Source organism: Phacochoerus africanus, chromosome 8, assembly GCF_016906955.1.
Source record: "Phacochoerus africanus isolate WHEZ1 chromosome 8, ROS_Pafr_v1, whole genome shotgun sequence".
Taxonomy (NCBI): Eukaryota; Metazoa; Chordata; class Mammalia; order Artiodactyla; family Suidae; genus Phacochoerus; species Phacochoerus africanus.
The window spans coordinates 136,870,971-136,893,272 of NC_062551.1; the positions used below are offsets into that span (position 1 = coordinate 136,870,971).

Here is a 22,302-nt window from a genome sequence, read left to right on the forward strand (position 1 = left end):
TCAACATAAAATAGGGATAATAACAGAGAACTATGAGGGTTAAATGAGAAAATGCATGTAAAGCACCTGTCTAATACAATCCAAATACATAAGAAATCACTATATGTTATTATTATTACTCAGTAGATTGTATACTGAATATGTTTTTAATGTTTACCATTAGTTTAAAAATTTTTTAATTTATTTTTTATTTTTTTAGTCTTTTTTTTTTTTTTTTAATCTTTTCTAGGCCGCACCCGTGGCATATGGAGGTTCCCAAGCTAGGGGTCTAAATCGGAGCTGTAGCCACCGGCCTATACCAGAGCCAGAGCAACGCAAAGCCTCGTCTGCGACCTACACCACAGCTCTCGGCAATGCTGGATCCTTAACCCACTGAGCAAGGCCAGGGATCGAACCCACAACCTCATGGTTCCTAGTCGGATTCGTTAACCACTGAGCCACCAAGGAAATTCCTGTCTTTTGTCTTTTAGGGCCACACCTGTGGCATATGGAGGTTCCCAGGCTAGGGGTCTAATCAGAGCTACAGCTGCCAGCCTATGCTAGAACCACAGCAACATGGGATCAGAGCCACGTCTGCGACCTACACCACAGCTCAGGGCAATGCCAGCTCCTTAACCTACTGAGCGAGGCCAGGGATCGAACCTGCAACCTTGTGGCTCCTAGTCGGATTCATTTCCACTGTGCCACGACAGACACTCCGTAAAAAAAGTTTTTAAACTAATGCAGTACTAGGGAGTTCACATTGTGGTGCAGTTTTCTCTGTGATGGCACAAGTTTGATCCCCAGCCTGACAGAGTGAGTTAAGGATCTGGCGTTGCTGCAGTTGTGGTGTAGGCTGCAGCTGCATCTTGGATTTGATCCCTGGCTTGGGAACTTCCATATGCTGTGGGTGTGGCCAAAGAGAGAAAAAAACTAATGCAGCACTAACTTTGAATTAATATGTTCTGGTTATTTCATTCACAGTGAAAATGACCTTACAATTTTTATCTGATTACAAAAAACCCTGTCTAATCAGACATTAGAATCATAAAGAAAATTATAAAGGAAAAAAGGGGGAAATCATTCAAATTTATACATGTAGAGTCATACATTGTTTTTACTTTCGTAATAATATTTTTTTCATAAAGTAGGATTAATCTACCATCTGCTTATTTTTGTTTTTGAGATATAATCGTAGAGCTCTTGTTTCTTGACTTCTATTCACAAACTAGCTATGAAAATGGAAAGGTAGCTCTCTCTTTTTGGAGAAGCAGGGCAGAGCAAAAGTAAAGCCTCTGACACCATCCTGCTTGGATTCAAATTCCAGCTTTACCACTTACTAGACGTAGCATGTTGGGTAAAGTCACATAAGCTCTGCATCTCAGTCTCTCTATCTATGAAGTGGAGTTGTTCAAAGAATTAAAGGAGTTAATATAGAAAATACTTAAACTAGTGCCTGATACATAGTGAGAAGTATGTAGTTTATTATATATGGTCATGCAAAGGTACGTATGATATATTGCTATACAAAAAAAATCAGTTTATAAAATCAGTTATACATAGTATTTACCATTTGTATAAAAAGAACAAAGTATATAATAGTGCATCTGTTCACATACATAAGCATAAAAATATTTAAAAGGCTCTATATAAAACTTCTAATGTGATCATTTTGAGGGATTGTGACTGGCTCTATAATGTTTCAATTTATTACAACATTTACAACTATTAAATAAAAATAATTCAATTATAGGGAGTTCCTATTGTGGCTCAGGGGGTTAAAAACCCAACTAGTGGAGCTCCTGTTGTGGCTCAGCAATAATGAACCCAACTAGTATCCATGAGGACACAGGTTCGATCCCTACACTCTCTCAGTGGGTTAAGGATCCAGTGTTACCATGAGCTGTGGATCCCACATTGCTGTGGCTGTGGTTGTGGCCAGAAGCTGCAGCTCTGATTTGACTATTAGCCTAGGAACCTCCATATGCCACAGGTGCGACACTAAACAAAACGAACAAAAAAATTCAATGTTAAAACATATTTTTGAGGTAAAGAAAAGAAAGTAGAGGAAAATAAAACTCTTAGTTTTCAAAAAGATGACAGAGTTACCAGGTTTTCATGCTAAAAGAGAGTTTAGGTTTTATAAAATACAATATTAGTTGAAGTATATTATAGTAAGCCTAAAGTTATAATTTCTCTTTACTAAAGAGTCATCATTTATGTTATGTAAAGAAAAAATGAAAAAGGAAAAAGAAAACAATTACCTTTAAAATTGCTAATAAATATACTCAAGGTTGTTAAATTTAACAGAAAGGTGGCTAAAAATTAACTAGTAAATAATATTAAAACAACCTTAATATATTTCTGCTCTATTTTACTGAAACAAGGATCCCACAGTAAGCTTGAAGCGCCTTTAGTGCCCCAACTGTATACATTCTGCCTAATAAAGAGATGAATACTCTATAAGACTTACAGTTCTGAAAGAAAGTTTCCAAATTTTGCTTTATATTGTATGACATCTTTTCTCTCTGAGAATTAATACAGTATCTATTGCCAGGTCTCTTAATCTATCTAAGTCATAGTTTCCTCAGTTATAAAACAGGGAAAATATCCTATGAGGATTAAGTAAGAATATGCAGTTCTCATACAGAACATGAGAACAACAGTACTTGAACTTTTTCACTCTATCATTATCTCTTTGTCATATGACAGCCTAAAAAGGATCAGCAATCTGATTAATATGTTGTTTAATGTATAGACTATGCTTTTAGCACGTGATAAACATACATACAAGCTTGAGCTGATTACTTAGAAAGTTAAATATATTATATCTTAGCTCTCACACATGCCATTTCTGTCCAATATGTCTTTCTCAAAGGTCACCAGTTACCCAAAATATCCCAAGTTTCTGACCTGTGCTGATGACAGATCTCCATCTATTATGATGTCATTCAGTACTTGATGGTAATATTTCACATGATATTTTTTTTTCTGGCTACAGTTTAAAGGGCACTTTCTGTTTATGGAGTAAAGCCTATCATTATCAAAATATGTAACTGAAGGATTACAGTATGACTTCCTGTGATTTTATTTCTATATTGGTGCTTTAAGCAGCAATGAGTAAATCATCTAAATTATGTCGTAAGACCTCTTGTCCAAGAAGCAATATATTCTGCAATCTCATTGACAAAATTGTTAAAAGACCATCCCTGCAGTTTTTGGGGCAGTGGGGATATCACTGCTATGAACCCAGGATTTACAGAACACTGGCAAAAATTCTGAGGTACGTCGACTTGGATGGGTTTGACATACTGCTCACAGATTATATTGCATTTGTGGAAAAATCAGGATACCGATTCGAACTCAATTTTAATCTTGAATTTACTGAAATATGTGTGAATACAATTCTGTACTGGGTTTTTGCCAGAAAAGGTAATCCTGACTTTGTGGAATTACTTCTCAAGAAGACAAAAGACTATGTTCAAGACAGAAGTTGTAACCTGGCACTGATATGGAGGTAATAATCATATACGTTTTCATCGTAAAAGGAGACATTTTCTCTTTAGGATACTATACAGCTTTTTTTTCCCTAAAATGTATATACATAGTAATATATATGGATAAGAAATCCTGACTTGGTTGTGCATTCATTTGTTCATTCCTTCATTACTTAATGCAGTAAAATTTCACCTATATATACATTATTAGGTACCAATAGATTACTAGTGGTTTGCTCTATAAAGCTTACATGTTAGTGTTCAAGGTGATGCAATGTTAGACAAAGACATTATTTTTGTGTAATACTGTGATCTCTTCTTTTTGAGAACACTGAGAACGTATACCTGTAGTAACATATATAAATTGACTTTTGAAGTATAATTCAGGATATATACACATATTCACTTAATAATACTTGTTAAACATAATAGTTCTCTATGTTTATGTTAAATATTGGAGTTCTTATTGTGGCCGAGTGGGTTAAGAACCCAACACAGTGTACGTGAGGATGCGGGTTTGATCCCTGGCCTTGCTCAGTGGGTTAGGTATCCAGGATTCCTGCAAGCCACAGTGTAGGTTACAGATGCAGCTTGGATCCGGCATTGCTGTGGCTGTGGAGTAGGCCAGCAGCTGTAGTTCTGATTTGATGCCTAGCCCTGGAACTTCCATAAGCATCTGAAAAAAAATGTATAAATTGATAAATTTGACTCCAAATTCTCCAGAACTAAACTCAGTGAAAGTCAAATACCCGATTCAATCTGTTATAGAACCAAACTTTCACATAGTCTGAACATGTCACTCCAACAAATAAATACTACTGAGGATCTTATCAGAATAAAATATCCAATATGACCTCTTTGAAGTCATATTACAGATTTTTTTGGTCATGCTCACAGCATGCAGAAGTTCCAGGGCCAAGGATCGGACTCACGCCACAGCAGTGATAATGCTGGATCCTTAACCCACTAGGCCACAAAGGAACTTCCGTAATACAGATTTCAGAGTTACTTAGTTTGCACTAACTCCAATTTACTTTTTGCTTTTAGGTATTAGTTTGATTAGAACAGATGTGCATTTGTTCACTCATTCAGCAAAATATTTATCACCTTACTATGTAAGAGGAACTTGTACCGGGCATAATGATAGAACCACATGTGTAATGAAAAACAAGACAGCTAAGATCAGTTTAAGACTAAATCAATTTAGGAGTTCCCGTCGTGGCACAGTGGTTAACGAATCCGACTAGAAACCATGAGGTTGCAGGTTTGATCCCTGCCCTTGCTCAGTGGGTTAACGATCCGGCGTTGCCATGAGCTATGGTGTAGGTTGCAGAGGTGGCTCAGATCTCGCATTGCTACGTGAGCTGTGGTGTAGGTTGCAGACACGGCTCGGATCCTGTGATGCTGTGGCTCTGGCGTAGGCTGGCAGCTACAGCTCTGATTAGACCCCTAGCCTGGGAACCTCCACATGCCGCGGAAGCGGCCCAAGAAATGGCAAAAAGGCAAAAAAAAAAAAAAAAAGACTAAATCAATTTAGATTTTGCCTGAAACAGAGTTGTTTTCTTTTCTTTTTTTTTAATTATTTATTATTATTTTTTTCCCACTGTACAGCAAGGGGGTCAGGTTATCCTTACATGTATACATTACAATTACATTTTCCCCCACCCTTTCTTCTGTTGCAACATGAGTATCTAGACAAAGTTCTCAATGCTATTCAGCAGGATCTCCTTGTAAATCTATTCTAAGTTGTGTCTGAGAAGCCCAAGCTCCCAATCCCTCCCACTCCCTCCCCCTCCCATCAGGCAGCCACAAGTCTTTTCTCCAAGTCCATGATTTTCTTTTCTGAGGAGATGTTCATTTGTGCTGGATATTAGATTCCGGTTATAAGTGATATCATATGGTATTTGTCTTTGTCTTTCTGGCTCATTTCACTCAGTATGAGATTCTCTAGCTCCATCCATGTTGCTGCAAATGGCATTATGTCATTCTTTTTTATGGCTGAGTAGTATTCCATTGGGTATATATACCACTTCTTCCAAATCCAATCATCTGTTGATGGACATTTGGGTTGTTTCCATGTCTTGGCTATTGTGAATAGTGCTGCAATGAACATGCGGGTGCATGTGTCTCTTTTAAGTAGAGTTTTGTCCGGATAGATGCCCAAGAGTGGGATTGCGGGGTCATCTGGAAGTTCTATGTATAGATTTCTAAGGTATCTCCAAACTGTTCTCCATAGTGGCTGTACCAGTTGACATTCCCACCAACAGTGTAGGAGGGTTCCCTCTTCTCCACAGCCCCTCCAGCACTTGTTATTTGTGGATTTATTAATGATGGCCATTCTGACTGGTGTGAGGTGGTATCTCATGGTAGTTTTGATTTGCATTTCTCTTATAATCAGCGATGTTGAGCATTTTTTCATGTGTTTGCTGGCCATCTGTATATCTTCTTTGGAGAAATGTCTATTCAGGTCTTTTGCCCATTTTTCCATTGATTGATTGGCTTTTTTGCTGTTGGGTTGTATAAGTTGTTTATATATTCTAGAGATTAAGCCCTTGTCCGTTGCATCATTTGAAACTGTTTTCTCCCATTCTGTAAGTTGTCTTTTTGTTTTCTTTTGGGTTTCCTTTGCTGTGCCAAAGCTTTTCAGTTTGATGAGGTCCCATGGGTTTATTTTTGCTCTTATTTCGATTGCTTTGGGAGACTGACCTGAGAAAATATTCATGATGTTGATGTCCGAGAGTGTTTTGCCTATGTTTTCTTCTAGGAGTTTGATGGTGTCCTGTCGTATATTTAAGTCTTTCAGCCATTTGGAGTTTATTTTTGTGCATGGTGTGAGGGTGTGTTCTAGTTTCATTGCTTTGCATGCAGCTGTCCAGGTTTCCCAGCAATGCTTGCTGAATAGACTTTCTTTTTCCCATTTGATGTTCTTGCCTCCCTTGTCAAAGATTAATTGACCATAGGTGTCAGGGTTTATTTCCGGGTTCTCTATTCATTTAGCACTGAGGAGTTGGAGAACTACTAATTTCTTTAATGATAACCAAAGTACATAACTGATATATAAAGTCTGGAATATCAATAAATAAAACTCCAAGATAGCACTTTTTGGATGTTTTAAGGACTATGGAATATGCAACTATGGCAGATATCAGCAGCTTCTAACTGTCACTAGCTGGGCTAAGTAATGCCTGTGTGTATCCCCGGCAGGACTATGGTAAAGAAAAAAGAGGTACAAGAGAGGAAGAGAAGATACGTTTTTCAAAATTTAATGAGGTGGGCACAAGAGGGAAAAACTGAAAGGAAAGGAAGGAAAATTGAAAAAAGAGGAACATAGTGGACATGATAGAGTACCATTAACAACTGTCTTAAGTAATAAACTGTTTTAAATTAATACATTTTGACTTAGATGCATCCACAAAGTAAAACACATTACAGGCCAATTCTAAACACCACAACATCTTTTGGGTCTTTCAGAGCCACAGGAGTTGAAATTCTGATGGAACCTAGGAAGCATTAGCAAACCTCCCCCAACACCTCTTCCTATAGAATATCTCAGCAACTCCTATAGAATATCTCTGGCTGCTGCTCATCTGGTCTGTGTTGGAACAACTCTAGCAGTACTGAGCTAACTATTTCCTGAAGTAAACCATTCCTTTGCCAGAGACTCTTCTCTTCCTAGTTATCCATTTTCCCGCAAAGATTTTACCCAGTCCCACGATTTTAAATACTATGATATGCCAATAACATCTTTCCCTCCAGCCCTGACCTCTCCTCTGGGCTTCAGACTCCTCTTACATTAGGCCATCTGCTCAACATCCCCATAGAGCATCTCAAATTTAACAGAAACAAAACAAAAACTTTTTTCCTTTGTTTCTTTTTTTTTTTTAGGGCTACATCTGCTGCATATGGAAGTTTCCAGCCTAGTGGTTGGATCGGAGCTGCAGCTGCTGGCCTACACCACAGACACATCAACGCCAGATCTGAGCCACGTCTGCCACCTACAGCAAGCTCATGGCAATACCAGATCCTTAACCCTCTGAGCGAGGCCAGGGATTGAACCTGCATCATCACAGAGACTATGTCAGGTTCTTAGCCCACTGAGCCAGGGCAGGAACTCCCAAAACATATATTGATCTAAATTACCCTCTTCCTGCCAACCTGCTCCATCTCCCTTAATTCATTTGATTAAGAGTTTCTATTGCTCAAGCCAGAAATCTAGGATTTCTTCTTGATTCTTCTCTATCCTTCACAACTCATCAGCAGATCCTTTTGACTTTATTTCTAAAACATATCCGAATTAGTTATACTTTTCACCTTCTTCATTTCTAACCTAAATGAAGCCATCATCACCTTTTGCCCAGACAACTTCGATAAACTCTGAGTCTTCCAGCTTCCATTCTTCCCTCTTATAATCTATACTTGACTCAGAAGCCTGAGAGTTACCTTGTTAAAACGTAAAATAGGTCATAACACCCATGTTTAAAATCCTCCAAAGTTTTCTCACTACATATGGAGTAAAATTCAAACTCAATACCAATTTTTAATAACTCCCATGTGGTCTGTCCCCACATCCAGTCTCATATCATTCTCCCCCTTAATACTTTATTCCCATCACATATTGGTTTGTTTTCTATCTACTCTTGCTAAAAGTAAGCTCCATGAAAGGGGGAACTTTTGACTACTTCAACTTTGAGTTCTCAGTGCCTAGAATAAGCAGATACATATTAAGTTCTTAATCAAGATCAAGCTGGTTATACTGCGAGCCACATGGGAAGTCCAAGATCAAGCTGGGTAGGAAAATGAATTTTATACAGTTATATTAGACTTTTCTTTCTCATGGTGCACTGAAATCTGTCTCCATTTCTACAACTCTGCCCCCAAAGATATAGAGAACAAAGTTCATTTATCCTCTCTCCTATATGAAAACCACTCAAAAATTCAATTACAGTTATGATGTTCCCATAATGAAAATCTTAAATTTCCTATTATCTGTTATTTTTTATTTCTATAGCAACATTATTCTTAGGTCACTTTCCCCTGTATACACTCCAGTCTGATAATTTCCCTATTATAACAATGAAATGTCTAAATAGGTCTCTGGAGGAGAGGAGATAGAATTAATGATGGAAAGGAACTTAAGTTTATCAATAAGTGGCAATAATAAATGTTACTATGGACAGATTGTTAAAGGGAGATGATGCCATTCAGTTAAAATAACAATAATCATTTATTAAGCATTTTCTAAGTACCAGGCACTATGTTATTTGTTGAAGATACAAAAACAAATTAGACATATTTCCTGATTTTGGAGCACTCATACACTAATAAGTGATCCATAAAAAAGTTATAGTTACACTCTAAGTTCAAAAATAGAGGTATGGACTTCCCATGTGGCTCACAGCAAAAATAGAGGTATGTATAGGTAGAGGACACTGATAACTCTATTAGGGAGAAGAGGCATCTGAGAAGGCTCTTTATTTAGAAGAACTGATGTATTAAATTGATTTTGAAAAGATGAAAAGGAGGTTTCCCTGTCTTTCCCTTGAAGAAATGTAATCTGGGCAAAGAAAGGCTGACTAAAGTCGAGGAAGACATAAACATGTAAGCAGTGACTACAGGTAATTCAGCAATTGCATTGCTAGACAGTGAGATGGAAATCAGGTCATAGTGAGAGATAAGACCTATAAGGGAAGACTTGAAGGACTTTGTAGCCCATACTAAGGAATTTGAAATTTACACCATAGGTCATGCCCAATCAGTGAAGGTCAAAATTGTAGTATGAAAAGATTCATTAGCTACCATTTGAAGTCTGGTCTATGGGAAAGGAGGCAGTAGCTAGAGGCAGGGAGCCCAATCAGTAGACTGTTCAGATTCTCCAGGTACAATGGCAGCTCCAGAATTTCTGCAGAGGAGGAGTTGAGGGAAGCAAACTGATTGAAAAGAGGGAGGTGTTTAGAGGAGTTGCTTGAAGCTGAATTTGCATAGCATACCCAGTATGCTAAGATTATATGTGTATTTATAACAGTTTTTTTGGGGGGAACTAGTTCTGTTCTACCACCATTTTCTCCAACCCTTAGCTATCCTTTGATATCACAACTGTCCAGGTAAATTATAATGAGCACTGAAACTAAAACAATAGCAATGAGGAAAAGAAGAGATGTTACTGAATAGAATAACCAGAAATTACAGTAGGTGATTAGAACTAAAGAAAGAGAAAGAAGAAATAATCTTCAGATTCCTAAATTTTGATACTGGATAATGATTGTATTAGTTTCCTTATGCTGCTGTAATAAACCTCCACAAATGTAATGGCTTAAAACAATACAAATTTATTATTTTATAGCTCTGAAAGTCAAAAGTCCAAAATGAGGCTACAAGGGCTAAAATCAAGAGGTCACAGGGCTGGTTCCTTCCATAGGCTTTAGGGGAGAATCTGTTTCCTTGTCTTTGCCAGCTTCTAGAGGCTGCCTACATTCCTTCCTCTGTCTTCAAAGCCAATACTGTAGTCAGTTCTTCCACTGGCTCTGCTTCTATCATTCTATGACACCTCCTCTAAGGACTCTGTGATTATACAGGGCCCATCTGCATAATCTCCCACCTCAAGATCCTTACTCTAATTATAGCTGCAAAATCCCTTTTGCCACATTAAGAGGCCATTATTCAATCTACCACAATGGACATGCCACAAACCTATCAAAATTATTACATGAGACCAAAAAGTGAGTTTTGACATGAGTTTGCATTGCCTAAGGGATATCCAACTAGAGATGGGCAGTAAGTGGCTAGTATACAGTGTCATCTTTGATGTCTTTTACCTTCCACATCTTAATTTGTCAGAATTTTTGTTGAGTCTACCTTCAAACAATATTCAGAATTAGATCATATCCACTGTTATCACCCTGTACTAAGCTAAGTGATTTCTTTCTTTCTGACTTATAACAAATTCTCAATAAAGGTGAGACCCTGCTGCTTTTTTACTCAAAATATCCATGGCTCCTTCATTCCATTTAGAGTGAAAGATGAAATTCTTACAGTAATCTACAATGCTTTACATGATGTGACATCCCATTACTTCTGTTTTCATTTCCTACTACTCTTCACCCTTTTCACTCTTTTAGCCATACTTGTTCCCTTACTCCTCCTTCACCACTCCAGACACACTTTCTTGCCTTAGAGTTCTTAAATATTCAAATGGCTAATTTCTTCATCTCCTTCTTCTTTATCCAAAGTCACCTTTCAGTAGGGCCCTCTCCTAACATCCTATTTAAAATTTCCAATTGGAAAATGCCAAAAGTTCAGAACCAGGCAGCTTCACTGGTGAATTCTGCCAAACATTCAAAGAAGGCTTAATCCTTCTCAAATCATAGAAAAAACTGAAGTGGAAGGAATGCTCCCAAACTTATTCTATGAGGCCAGCATTTCTTTGATATTAAAAGCAGATAAAGGCATTATGAAAAGAAAGGAAGATAAATTACATGCCAATATCCCTGTTGAACATAGGTACAAAAATCCTCAACAAAATACTAGCAAACTAAATTCAACAACACATTAAAAGGATCATACATGATGTTCAAGTAGAATTTATTGATGCAAGAATGGTTCAATGGCCGTAAATCAATCAACCTTATATACCACATTAACAAAACAAAGAATAAAAATAAATATCTATCTCAATAAAGACATAAAAAGCATTTGACAAAATTCAGCATGTATTTATGATATAAACTCTGAACAAAGTGGGTTTAGAGGGAACATACCTCAACATAATAAAGGCTATATATGAAAAACTCATTAATAACATATTATCCAATGATGAAAACTTGAAAACTTTTCGTCTAAGATCAGGAACAAGATAAGGATATCAACTATCACCACTTTTATTCAATACAGTATTGGAAGTCCTAGCTAAGCAATCAGAAAAGAAAAAGAGATAAAATTGGAAAAATTAGAAATAAAAAAGTAAAACTGTCCCTATTTGCAGATGACATGATACTATACAGAGAAAACCCTAAAGACTCCACCAAAAAATTATTTCAAACTAATAAACAGATTCAGTAAAGCTGTAGGATACAAAATCAATATGAAGAAATCTGTTGCATATCTATACACTAGTATCTATCAGAAAGAGAAATTAAGAAAACAATTCCATTTACAATTGCATCAAAAGAATAAAATATCTCAGTAAATTTAACCAAGGAGGTGAAAGACTTGCACTCTGAAAACTGTAAGATAGTGATGAAAGAAAATGAAGGCAACATAAATAGATGGAAAGATATACCATGCTCATGGATTCAAAGAATTAATACTGTTAAAATGTCCATACTACCCAGAACAATCTACAGATTCATTGGAATCCCTATAAAAATAACAATAGTATTTTTCATGAAACTGGAACCAATAATCCTAAAAATTTATAAGGAAACATAAAAAACCACAAATAGCCAAAGTAACCTTTAGAAAGAAGACCCAAGCTAGAGTTATCATGCTCTGTAATTTCAAACTATACTACAAAGCTATAGTAATCAAAATTGTAGAGTACTGGGAGTTCCTGTTGTGGTGCAGGGGAAACAAATCCAACTGGTACCTGTGAAGATGCAGGTTTGATCCCTGGTCTCACTCAGTAGGTTGGGGATCCGGCGTTGCCATGAGCTACAGTGTGGGTCGCAGACACAGCTTGGATCCTGCATTGCTGTGGCTGTGGTGGAGGCCGGCAGCTGTAGCTCTAATTTGACCCCTATCCTGGGAATTTCCATAATACTCAGCTGTGATCCTAAAAAGCAAAAAACAAAACAAAAACAACAAGAACAACAAAAACAAAAAAACTGTACAGTACTGGCACAAAAAAAAACCATATAGATCAACAGAACAGAATAGAGATCCAGAAATAAACTCATGTGTATATGGTCAATCTATAACAAAGGAGGCAAGAATATAAAATAGGGAAAAGAACAGCCTTTTCATTAAATGGTGTTGGGAAAACTGGACAGCTACACACAAGAGAATCAAACTGGACTACTTTCTTGTACCATATACAAAAATAAACTCAAATGGATTAAATACTTAAATATGAGACCTGAAACCATAAAAACTTCTAGAAAAAAACATAGATGGGAGTTCCAATTGTGGCTCAGTGGGTTACAAACCTGACTAGTATCCATGAGGACTCATGTTCAATCCTTGGCCTCACTCAGTGGTTTAAGGATCCACCATTGCTGTGAACTGCAGTGTAGGTTGCAGCTGCAGCTCAGATCCCACATTGCTGTGGCTTTGGCTGTGGCTGTGGCTGTGGCTGTGGCCAGCAGTTGCAGCTCTTATTTGATTCCTAGCCTGGGAATTCCCATATACCACAGCACAGCCCTAAAAAGCAAAAAAAAAAAAAAAAACCCAAAAAACATATACACACACATATATATATATATATATATAGAGAGAGAGAGAGAGGCAGTACTCTCTTCTGCATCAATCTTAATATTTCTTTGGATATATATCCTCAGGCAAGATCAACAAAAACAAAAAAGTGGACTTCAAAACAAAAAGCTTTTGGATAGTAAAGGAAACTATTTAAAAAGTGAAAAGGCAATCTACTGGGTTGAGGATGATATGTGCAAATAATATATCCAACCAGTAGTTAGTATCCAAAATGTATAAAGAACTCACACAACTCAATATTATAAAAACCCAATTAAAAAGGGACAGAGGGCCTTAATAGACAATTTTCCCAAGGAAGACATACAGATGGTTTATAGACATGTCAATAGCCACTTTTCATCACTAATCATCAGAGAAATGTAAATCAAAATCACAATGAAATATTACCTCCCACCTGTCACAACACCTATTACCAAAAAGACAACAAGTAAGTGTTAGCAAAGATATAGAGAAAAAGGAATACTTATGCACTGTTGGTAGAATGTAAATTGGCAGAGCCACTATGGAAAACAGTATTTTGGTTTCTCAAAAAATTAAAAATAGAGTTACCATATGATCCAGTGATTCCACTTCTGGGTATTTAACCAAATAAAATTAAAATACTGATTAAAAAAGATATATGCACCCTATGCTTATTGCAGCATTACTCACAATAGCCAAGATATAGAAGCAACTTAAATGTTCATAAGTAGATGAATGGATAAAGAAGTGGTGTGTGTGTATGTGTATGTGTGTGTGTGTGTGTGTAATCATATATAAAATGGATTATTACTCAGCCAAAAAAAAAGATAAAATCTTTTCATTTGTGACAACATGGACAGACTTAGAGGGCATTATTCTAAGTGAAATAAGTAAGAGAAAAACAAATACTGTATTTCAGTTGTATGTGTAATCTAAAGAACAAAACAAATGATCAAACAAAACAAAAAGTAAACTGACTCATATATACAAACAAAAACTGTTGGTTTCAGGGCAGGGATGGTAAGGAATTGGGAGAAATAGATGAAGGGAATTAAGAGATACTAACTTCAAGTTATAAAATAAAAAAGTCACGGGAATGTAATGCACAGCATAGGGAAAATAGTCAATAATATTGTAACAACTCTGAATAGTGTGATCAATGGTTAATCACAGTGATCAATTCGAAATGTACATAATTATCACACCACTATGTTGTATACCTGAAACCAATATAATATTGCCTATCAACGACACTTCAATTAAAAAAAAACCCGACTGAAAAATGCCCTCATTGCACCTTCCCAGCATTTCCATGCTTCTCATCCTACCCTGCTTCCTCTTTTTCCCACAATACTTATCAAACGTTCTAACACATGATAAAATTTGCTTGTTTGCTGTGTTCATTCTGTATTGTCTGTTACCCCTAACTACTATATTATCAAGAAAGCAGGTACCTTTGTTTTGTTCACTCAATATATCCCAAGTACCCAAAATAGTATCTTGAATATATTATGCATTCAATACTATTTTTAATAAATTAAAAGACAGTAGTTGATGTTATGGTAATAGATGAAATTGCTTGAGAACAGTAAAATTAAAATCAGTTAAAAGGCCACATCTATTTTACTTAGATGTTGAGGGAAGAGGAAGAGGAACCAGTGAAAGAGGGTTGAGAATGAATAGAGAGGTAAATGCATAACCTGAAGAGAATGGTCCCACTGAATCATGGGAAAACATCTCAAGAAAGCCAACTGTATCAAATATCAGAGATAAAATTATTATGAAGAAACATCTATTGAGTTGGCAGCTAGAAACCAAAAGAGAAACAGTAGGGGAAATTTTAGAAATAATTATGATAGCTGCAAAATTGAATCATTCTCTGCATGTCTATATGGAAATATTATGTCCCATTTTATAAACACATATATGACAGGTTTTCAGATACAGAGGGTTCAGTTCATTAACCTCATATTTAAAAACTGATTCTTGCTTTGCTTGCCTCACTCCATCCATTTAAGCATTGTTATAATTAACTGTCAGTACAGATTAAGCAAATTTTGGTTTATAATAACACGCTCTTTAAATGTGAGGATTAATCATATTTCATTGGGTACAGATTAGACTTTTAAATCTCATATTAAACCTATTTGAGTTTTAGTTATATTTTCAACATTTTGGTCCAAATTATATTCTACAGGTAATGTCAATTTTAATATCTTAAAATCAACTAATATATAAATCTTTTTTGGGGGGGGCCTCACCTGCGGCGTATGGAGGTTCCAAGGCTAGGGGTCAAATCAGAGCTGTAGCTGCTGCCCTATGCCACAGCCACAACAACACCAGACCCGAACCGTGTCTGTGACCTACATCATAGCTCACGGCAAGGCCGGATCCTTAACCCACCGAGCAATGGATGCTAGTCAGATTCATTTCTGCTGAGCCACGACAGGAACTCCTAATATCTAAATCTTAACAAGGGCCACTTATAGTATTTTTTTGTCCCTTAAGTTCCCTGAATTCTAATATTTACAAGACTCAAGTCAAATATTGCCTTAAAAATTAGCAAGATGAAGAGTTCCTATTGTGGTGCAGCAGAAACGAATCCGACTAGTATCTATGAGGGTGTGGGTTCGAGCTCTGGCCTTGCTCAGGGGGTTGGGGATCCAGTATTGCTGTGATGTAGGCTGGCAGCTGCAGCTCCGATTTGACCCCTAGCCTGGGAACTTCCAAATGCCACTGGTGAGGTGCTAAAAAAAAAAAAATAAAAAAGTTAGCAAAATGTATTAGATTGCTTTTGAAAAGTTACATGACTGCATTTCTTTAAAAATCGTAGTAAGCCTAAAGCTGCAGAATAAATAGAAAATTAATAATATTTTTCAGGATAAGAGTAAAAAAAATCCCCTGATGAATATTTGAGTTTTTGCTATGGGCCAAGTATTATTCTAGGCATTTAGGGATATAACAGTGGACTAAACAGAAAGTATTGTCCAGAGCTTAAAATTTTATAGTTTATCTTGCCCACCCATTTATTTTTAAAATAAGAAAATGAAAGCTTACAGACATTAAACATGTCCAAAATGATAAGGGCTTAATGGAGCTATAGACACAGTACCATGAGGAATAAGAGAAAAGTCAGGCAATCTTCTTCATGGCACTTTGTACATGGCTCCATCATATATATATAATTAAAAGTAAATGTTAAATAATTTTTTAAAAGAGCTTATTAGACAGGGTCCTATATGATGAGCAAGTTTTGCTCCAGAATTGAAAATGGAGGGGAAGAACACATTCAAATCAAAGAAACATAAGAGTTGAATGCAGCAGTAGTTTGGGAAAATGAATACAATAATCAGGAGAGGAAACGGAGAAGTAGTTTAGTTCGGTTTGGGATATGTGTTCGAAGTATTCCTGAAAAAGATGAGATGATTCCAGGGGAGAGCATATATATATATATATAGAGAGAGAGAGAATTAAAAGGATATATATAGTACCACAGGCAGAGTGATAACAAAACCCCACGTCTTAATTTCTATAATGCAATCCTGCACTACACTGCATTTTTTTTTTTTTGGTCCTTTTAGGGCTGCACCTGCAGCATATGGAGGTTCCAAGGCTAAGGGGTCAAATCAGAGCTATAGCCACTGGTCTACTCCACAGCCACAGCAAAACCAGATCCAAGCCGCGTCTGTGACCACACCCCAGCTCATGACAACGCCAGATCCTTAACTCACTGAGCGAGGCCGGGGATCAAACCTGTATCCTCATGATGCTAGTACCTGTGTCCTAATGGATACTAGTCAGATTCATTTCCCCTGAGCCACAATGGGAACTCCCTATACCGCAATTTTTTTAATCACAAAATCTTGGCATTTCAGAGCTCAATGAAGCTTTGGAAATAAACTAGATGGTCTAGCAATTTTCAAACCATACATTCTGGAGCTCCTGACAAGGGAATAACCACGGGGGAAGTCTCTAGGACCCTGAAATACATTTCAACCAGAGAACTTATCTAATATAAAATATTCATTTTATATATCTGGTTCATGTATAACACTACTCCAATGTTGGTTTATGATTGTAAATGAAACATTCTTTCCAATTTTTAAAACAACTTTATGGCTACACCATGATATATGGAAGTTCCCGAGCCAGGGATGAAATATCAGTGCAGCTAAGACCTGCAGCTGTGGCAATACCACCTGTGCAGGACCAGGGATTGAATCCACACCTCTGCAGTAACCTAAGCCTCTGCAGTCAGATTCTTAACCCACTGTGCCTCAGAAAGAACTCCTCTGTCCATTTTTTTTTTTTTTTTTTGCCAAAACCCCACTAATCCCTCAAATCTTAGTTCCAGGTTAACCTACAGACAGTGACTATTCCAGGTAGGGTTAAATGCCCCACTTGTCAGTGCTTCTATAGTATCCTAAGCATGTTTCTATTGTACCAATTACCACCCTGTATTGTATTTACTGAATTACTTGTCTTTTTCCCTTACTAGACTATAATAAGCATCTTGAGATCAAGGATTTCATCTCTGTAAATATAGTACTAAGTACACTCTGGGCGAGCAAACATTAAATAAATTAGTTAATGAATGAATAAGCAAATGAATGCATAAATGTGTAAGGAAACTAAGACTCAAAGAGGCTGACTGACCCAATGTCATACAGCTAATCAGGAGAACAAAACCTAGTACCAAGAACCCTTACATCTCCATTGTGTTTAGCACTATACCTTGTAACTTCCCATCTTAATTATTTGAAAATTTAAAGTTCCTTCTGAATAAATGCTTTCCTTGCTCTGTATAATTTGTCCAAAATTAATATTTATAGTTTTTATGCTGTTCTGCAGAATATACCAGTGGTTTATTAGACCAATCAAGAGAATTCCAGAGACAAGGACCATGAATAAAATTTCCCTTTCTTTAATTCTAAAAGCCATGTTTAGTTGGCCAAATCAAGGCCTGATAACTAATACAAAATCCCCTTTGGTTGGTTCTACCATGTCCTATCTGATATATATATAACCAATCAATAGCAAACATAAATGTCTACTAAATTAAACAATTGCAAGAACAATATACAATTAGAAAAAAATAAAATTTTCATTTATTTTATAAGGGAGGAGGAATTTTCAAGTCCAGCTATCATGTAGCACTCCAGGAAAAAGAAGATTTCGGAGAACTCTCAAGACTCTTACTTTAGAAGGAAAATTCGTGCTCTCTTTGACAGCATATATACTTTAGAAGGAAAATAAATTCTGTCCTTGAGGGACTTAATATGGCCCTCATAATAATTTACATTTCTTAAGTCTAAAAATACCAACTCTCATTTTATTAGAGTGAACAAAACCGAAATAAGGTAGCTGCACTTATTCCTTTTTAGTCTAATCTTCAAACTTAATTCAATCTCAAGTCTGATATATGATCAAGAACAATGGGAGTTCCCATTGTGGCTCTGTGGTAACAAACCTGTCCAGTATCCATGAAAATGCAGGTTTGATCCCTGGTCCCCTCAGTGGGTTAAGAATCTGGTGTTGCCATGGCTCAGATCTGCTGTTGTTGTGGCTGTGGCTGTGGCTGTGGCCAGCAGGTGCAGCTCTGATTTGACCCCTAGCCTGGGAACTTCCATGTGCCATACCTGCAGCCCTAAAAAGTAATAAACAAATAAATAAATAAATAAATAAATATTTCCCTCATATTATAAATCTCTTGTTTGTTTTTACAAGTGTTTCAAGGGGCTTTAAGTGTGTAGTAGGATTTTCTTGTTTTTTAATCTCCAGGTTGGCCTAGATTCTGAGTGGAAAACTCTTCTTAAGACATATTATATATAAATGTAAAGTTATTTAAGATACTTACTATTTAAGATAATACTATTATTTTCCTGTTACTGTTAAGACAAAGTGTTTTCCACATTTCTTAATTCTATACTCAACAAGGCTTTTTGTTTGATTCACAGAACTTTCACACCAGTATACTGTCCAAGCCCATTAAGTGGCATCACACCTCTACTTTATGTAGCTCAGACAAGACAATCCAATATCTTAAAAATACTCCTGCAATATGGAATCTTAGAAAGAGAAAAAAACCCTATCAACATTGTGTTAACAATATTACTCTACCCTTCAAGAGTGAGAATAATGGTTGATCACGAATTGGTCGACATCCAGGAAGATGCCAAAACATGTTTAGTGCTATGTTCCAGAGTGCTTTCTGTCATTTCAATCAGAGAAATAGAGGTAAGCAAAATATTGTACATTGGGTTTGGGCTCAAGTATTGACCCATTTTAAGATAAAATTGTTAGGCAAGAATAAAACTAATTTTTTTGTTTTGTTTTGTCTTTTGCCATTTTCTTAGGCTGCTCCCGTGGTATATGGAGGTTCCCAGGCTAGGGGTCTAATTGGAGCTGTAGCCGCCGGCCTACACCAGAGCCACGGCAACGCCGGATCCGAGCTGCGCCTGCAACTTACACCACAGCTCTCCGCAACGCTGGATCCTTAACCCACTGAGCAAGGGCAGGGATCGAACCCGCAACCTCATGGTTCCTAGTCGGATTCATTAACCATTGCGCCATGGCAGGAACTCCAAATAAAGTTAATTTTTAATCTACACATCCAGTGAGAAATTAGTCACTGAGTATATGCTTATAAACTCCAATTATCTGGAACATTAGCTCCTTTTTTTCATAATTTTATGTTTTCTAAATATGAATGAATTTTTAAAGTTAAATTTATAGTTTACTTTAGTAGGTATTAAGTATATGTATGCCTATTATTATTAATTCTAATTACTTAATAACCTGTTTGTTAGGATTACTATATCTCTGAGAAACATGACAAATTAAAATTTTAAGTCCTCTTTTCCAATAGAATATTTTAAAATGAGAGTTACATTCCTCCCCACAAGTACAATCACGTACCAAGAAACCTATGTTTCTTTTCAAAATTCCAAAACAATTTTAAGCATGTAAATATAAATAAAGGCTTAAAAAATATTTGTTCAATAGAAAATATCTATCTCAAAAATGTGGAGTTTCTCCTGTATAAGGTTTACAGGAAAAAAAAAAGATTAACCCTCTGGAGGGCACGTCCACTCTGTCAAAATGAACTAAGTTTCAGCAACAAATTATATCATGTCTATTAGTAGTAAGAAATAAGTCTGCTTAAGGCAAAGAAAGCTACCCCTATAAATTTAAACCAAATTACCAAGGAATCTAGCAGTTAGTTCCCCTTATCTTAAAAGGTAGGACTTCAGAAATAAACTCCTAAGAGATATAACTCTGCTAGGTCTTTAATTTTTTTAAGCCTCAACAAGGTGAATCAATTAACCATGTCTGGGCCAACTGTAAGGAGAGAACACTGGTCAAATTATTTTGGCAACCAATTTTAAAACAAAAAAAAATTTTAATTTTTGCATCTTCAGTAATTTGTTTCTCCTTGGTCCAGTGTTAGTCCTGCACATATTGAACATCAATATAGAACAACTGATTCTCAAGCAGCTCCATGAATGCTATTCCTTAGGTTCACTCAGAATAGAAAAGTACTAGGAGAGAGTGAGCTGATCAAATTCACCTGCCTGAATGGTAAAGTTAAAGCTAGATTCCATTTAATTATAGTTTAATAAGCGAAGTAGCATTCAGTAAGGTGAAAGAAGGCATAAAAACCAGCTTGAAGAACACTTTAAATGACCCTAACTTTGATTTCCACACTTCCCAGTTTTATTATAAATATATATTTAGATATCTTCACTTCTGGACCACAGTTCTGTGAATAAGAGACTGTGCCTATTTTGCATAGTCTAGTAATTATTCCAAGCACCAAGCTCAGGCTGAGTATATAGGAGATATTCTTTAAATAAGTGTTTATTGAATTATGGGAAATTATGTATCATCTGTTAAAGTATCAGGCAGTCTTTGGAGTGTAGGTGCTACTAGAGAAGTACCTCCATAGTGCAGCAATGTCTTTTACTTCTAAGTCAATCTAATAACATTTGACTTCTAGAACTAAATCTTTAAAAAGTGGTAACTTAGGTAAAACTTAAAAAGGTGGAGTTCCCGTCATGGCTCAGTGGTTAACGAATCCAACTAGGAACCATGAGGTTGAGGGTTCAATCCCTGGCCCTGCTCAGTGGATTAAAGATCTGGTGTTGCTGTGAGCTGTGGTGTAGGTCCCAGACGCAGCTCGGATCTTGAGTTGCTGTGGCTGTGGCATAGGCTGGAGGCTACAGCTCCAATTAGACCCCTAGCCTGGGAATCTCCATGTGCCACATGAGCAGCCCTAGAAAAGATAAAAAGACAAAAAAAAGTTATCTTCATATGGATGGGCCTCTTGTGATTATGGTTTATGAAGTTTTACTCTACATTGGTTGGAATCATCTGGCGATTGTTCAGGATTTATACTGTCTGTGCCCAACCCCAAACAAACTGAAGTAGAAATTCTGTAGTTGAACCTCAGCGTGCATATTTTATAAAGTCCCCTAGATGATTCCAGTGTATGGTCAAATTGGCAACACTACTCTAGAAGGAGAATCTCATAAACCCTAAGTGCATAACCTGTCTAAAATTAAAAACAGACTCATAGTTGTAAGAAATAATGTTTTATGTCCTTAGATATATTAAACTTCATATATGATTGAGAGAATAAAATGGGAATAAAAACATTTGAAAATGTTTTAGAAAAAATATTATAACAGTTATATAAGTGTAAGATATATTTTACGAATTCAAATAGAAATTAAAATGCTTTTAATTTGGACTAATCCAATGATTAACATCAAAAAGTTAAAATATTTCCCTTTTCTTAGACGCAGCTAAGTTTAGGAAGACGTCCAATTATTTCAAATTGGCTGGACTACATTCCTTCAACAAGATACAAAGATCCATGTGAACTACTACATTTCTGCAGAATAACCATCAGGGCTCAACTACTGACCAACAATATGCTCCCAAATGGAATATTTTCACTTCTAATTCCTGCTCGTCTGCAGAATTACCTGAATTTAGAAAGCTAATGCACATCTTTTTCTGCATTCTTCAAGGATGCTCACTGTTGTATGGTTTAGAAGTTAATAAACTATTAACTTCAAACAAATTTTTATTGTACTTAATATCCTATTAGAAAATATATTTTCACATGACACCCTAAATGAATCACTTTTAAATAAACATATGGCTCTACCCATTAGCTTTGTATACAATGGAACAAATTATATACATTTCAAAAAATATTTTAGATTTACCCTTTTATTCTGTTCTTAAAATTTTTTTGGCCTTAGAACATTCATGTTACTTGTAGAAAATCTGGTCATATTAATATTATGAAATCTAAAGTTTTTATTATTAGTATGCCCTAAGTTAAGTAAAATTTAAAAAATATTTTACTCATAATAATATTTTGTATTCATAATGACAAATATTTATTTATTGAGTTATTTTTCAAATA

General features: G+C 36.2%; 1 protein-coding gene across 1 annotated transcript; it reads left to right on the plus strand.

The window, feature by feature from the left end:
* The first annotated feature begins 2,958 nt into the window (after positions 1–2,958).
* ASB17 (ankyrin repeat and SOCS box containing 17) lies at positions 2,959–21,947 on the plus strand. Its single transcript, XM_047792419.1, has 3 exons — positions 2,959–3,496; positions 18,821–19,100; positions 21,665–21,947. Exons 1-3 carry the CDS (start codon positions 3,096–3,098, stop codon positions 21,869–21,871), a joined length of 888 nt encoding a protein of 295 aa, XP_047648375.1. The 5' UTR covers positions 2,959–3,095; the 3' UTR covers positions 21,872–21,947.
* Positions 21,948–22,302: the final 355 nt, after the last annotated feature.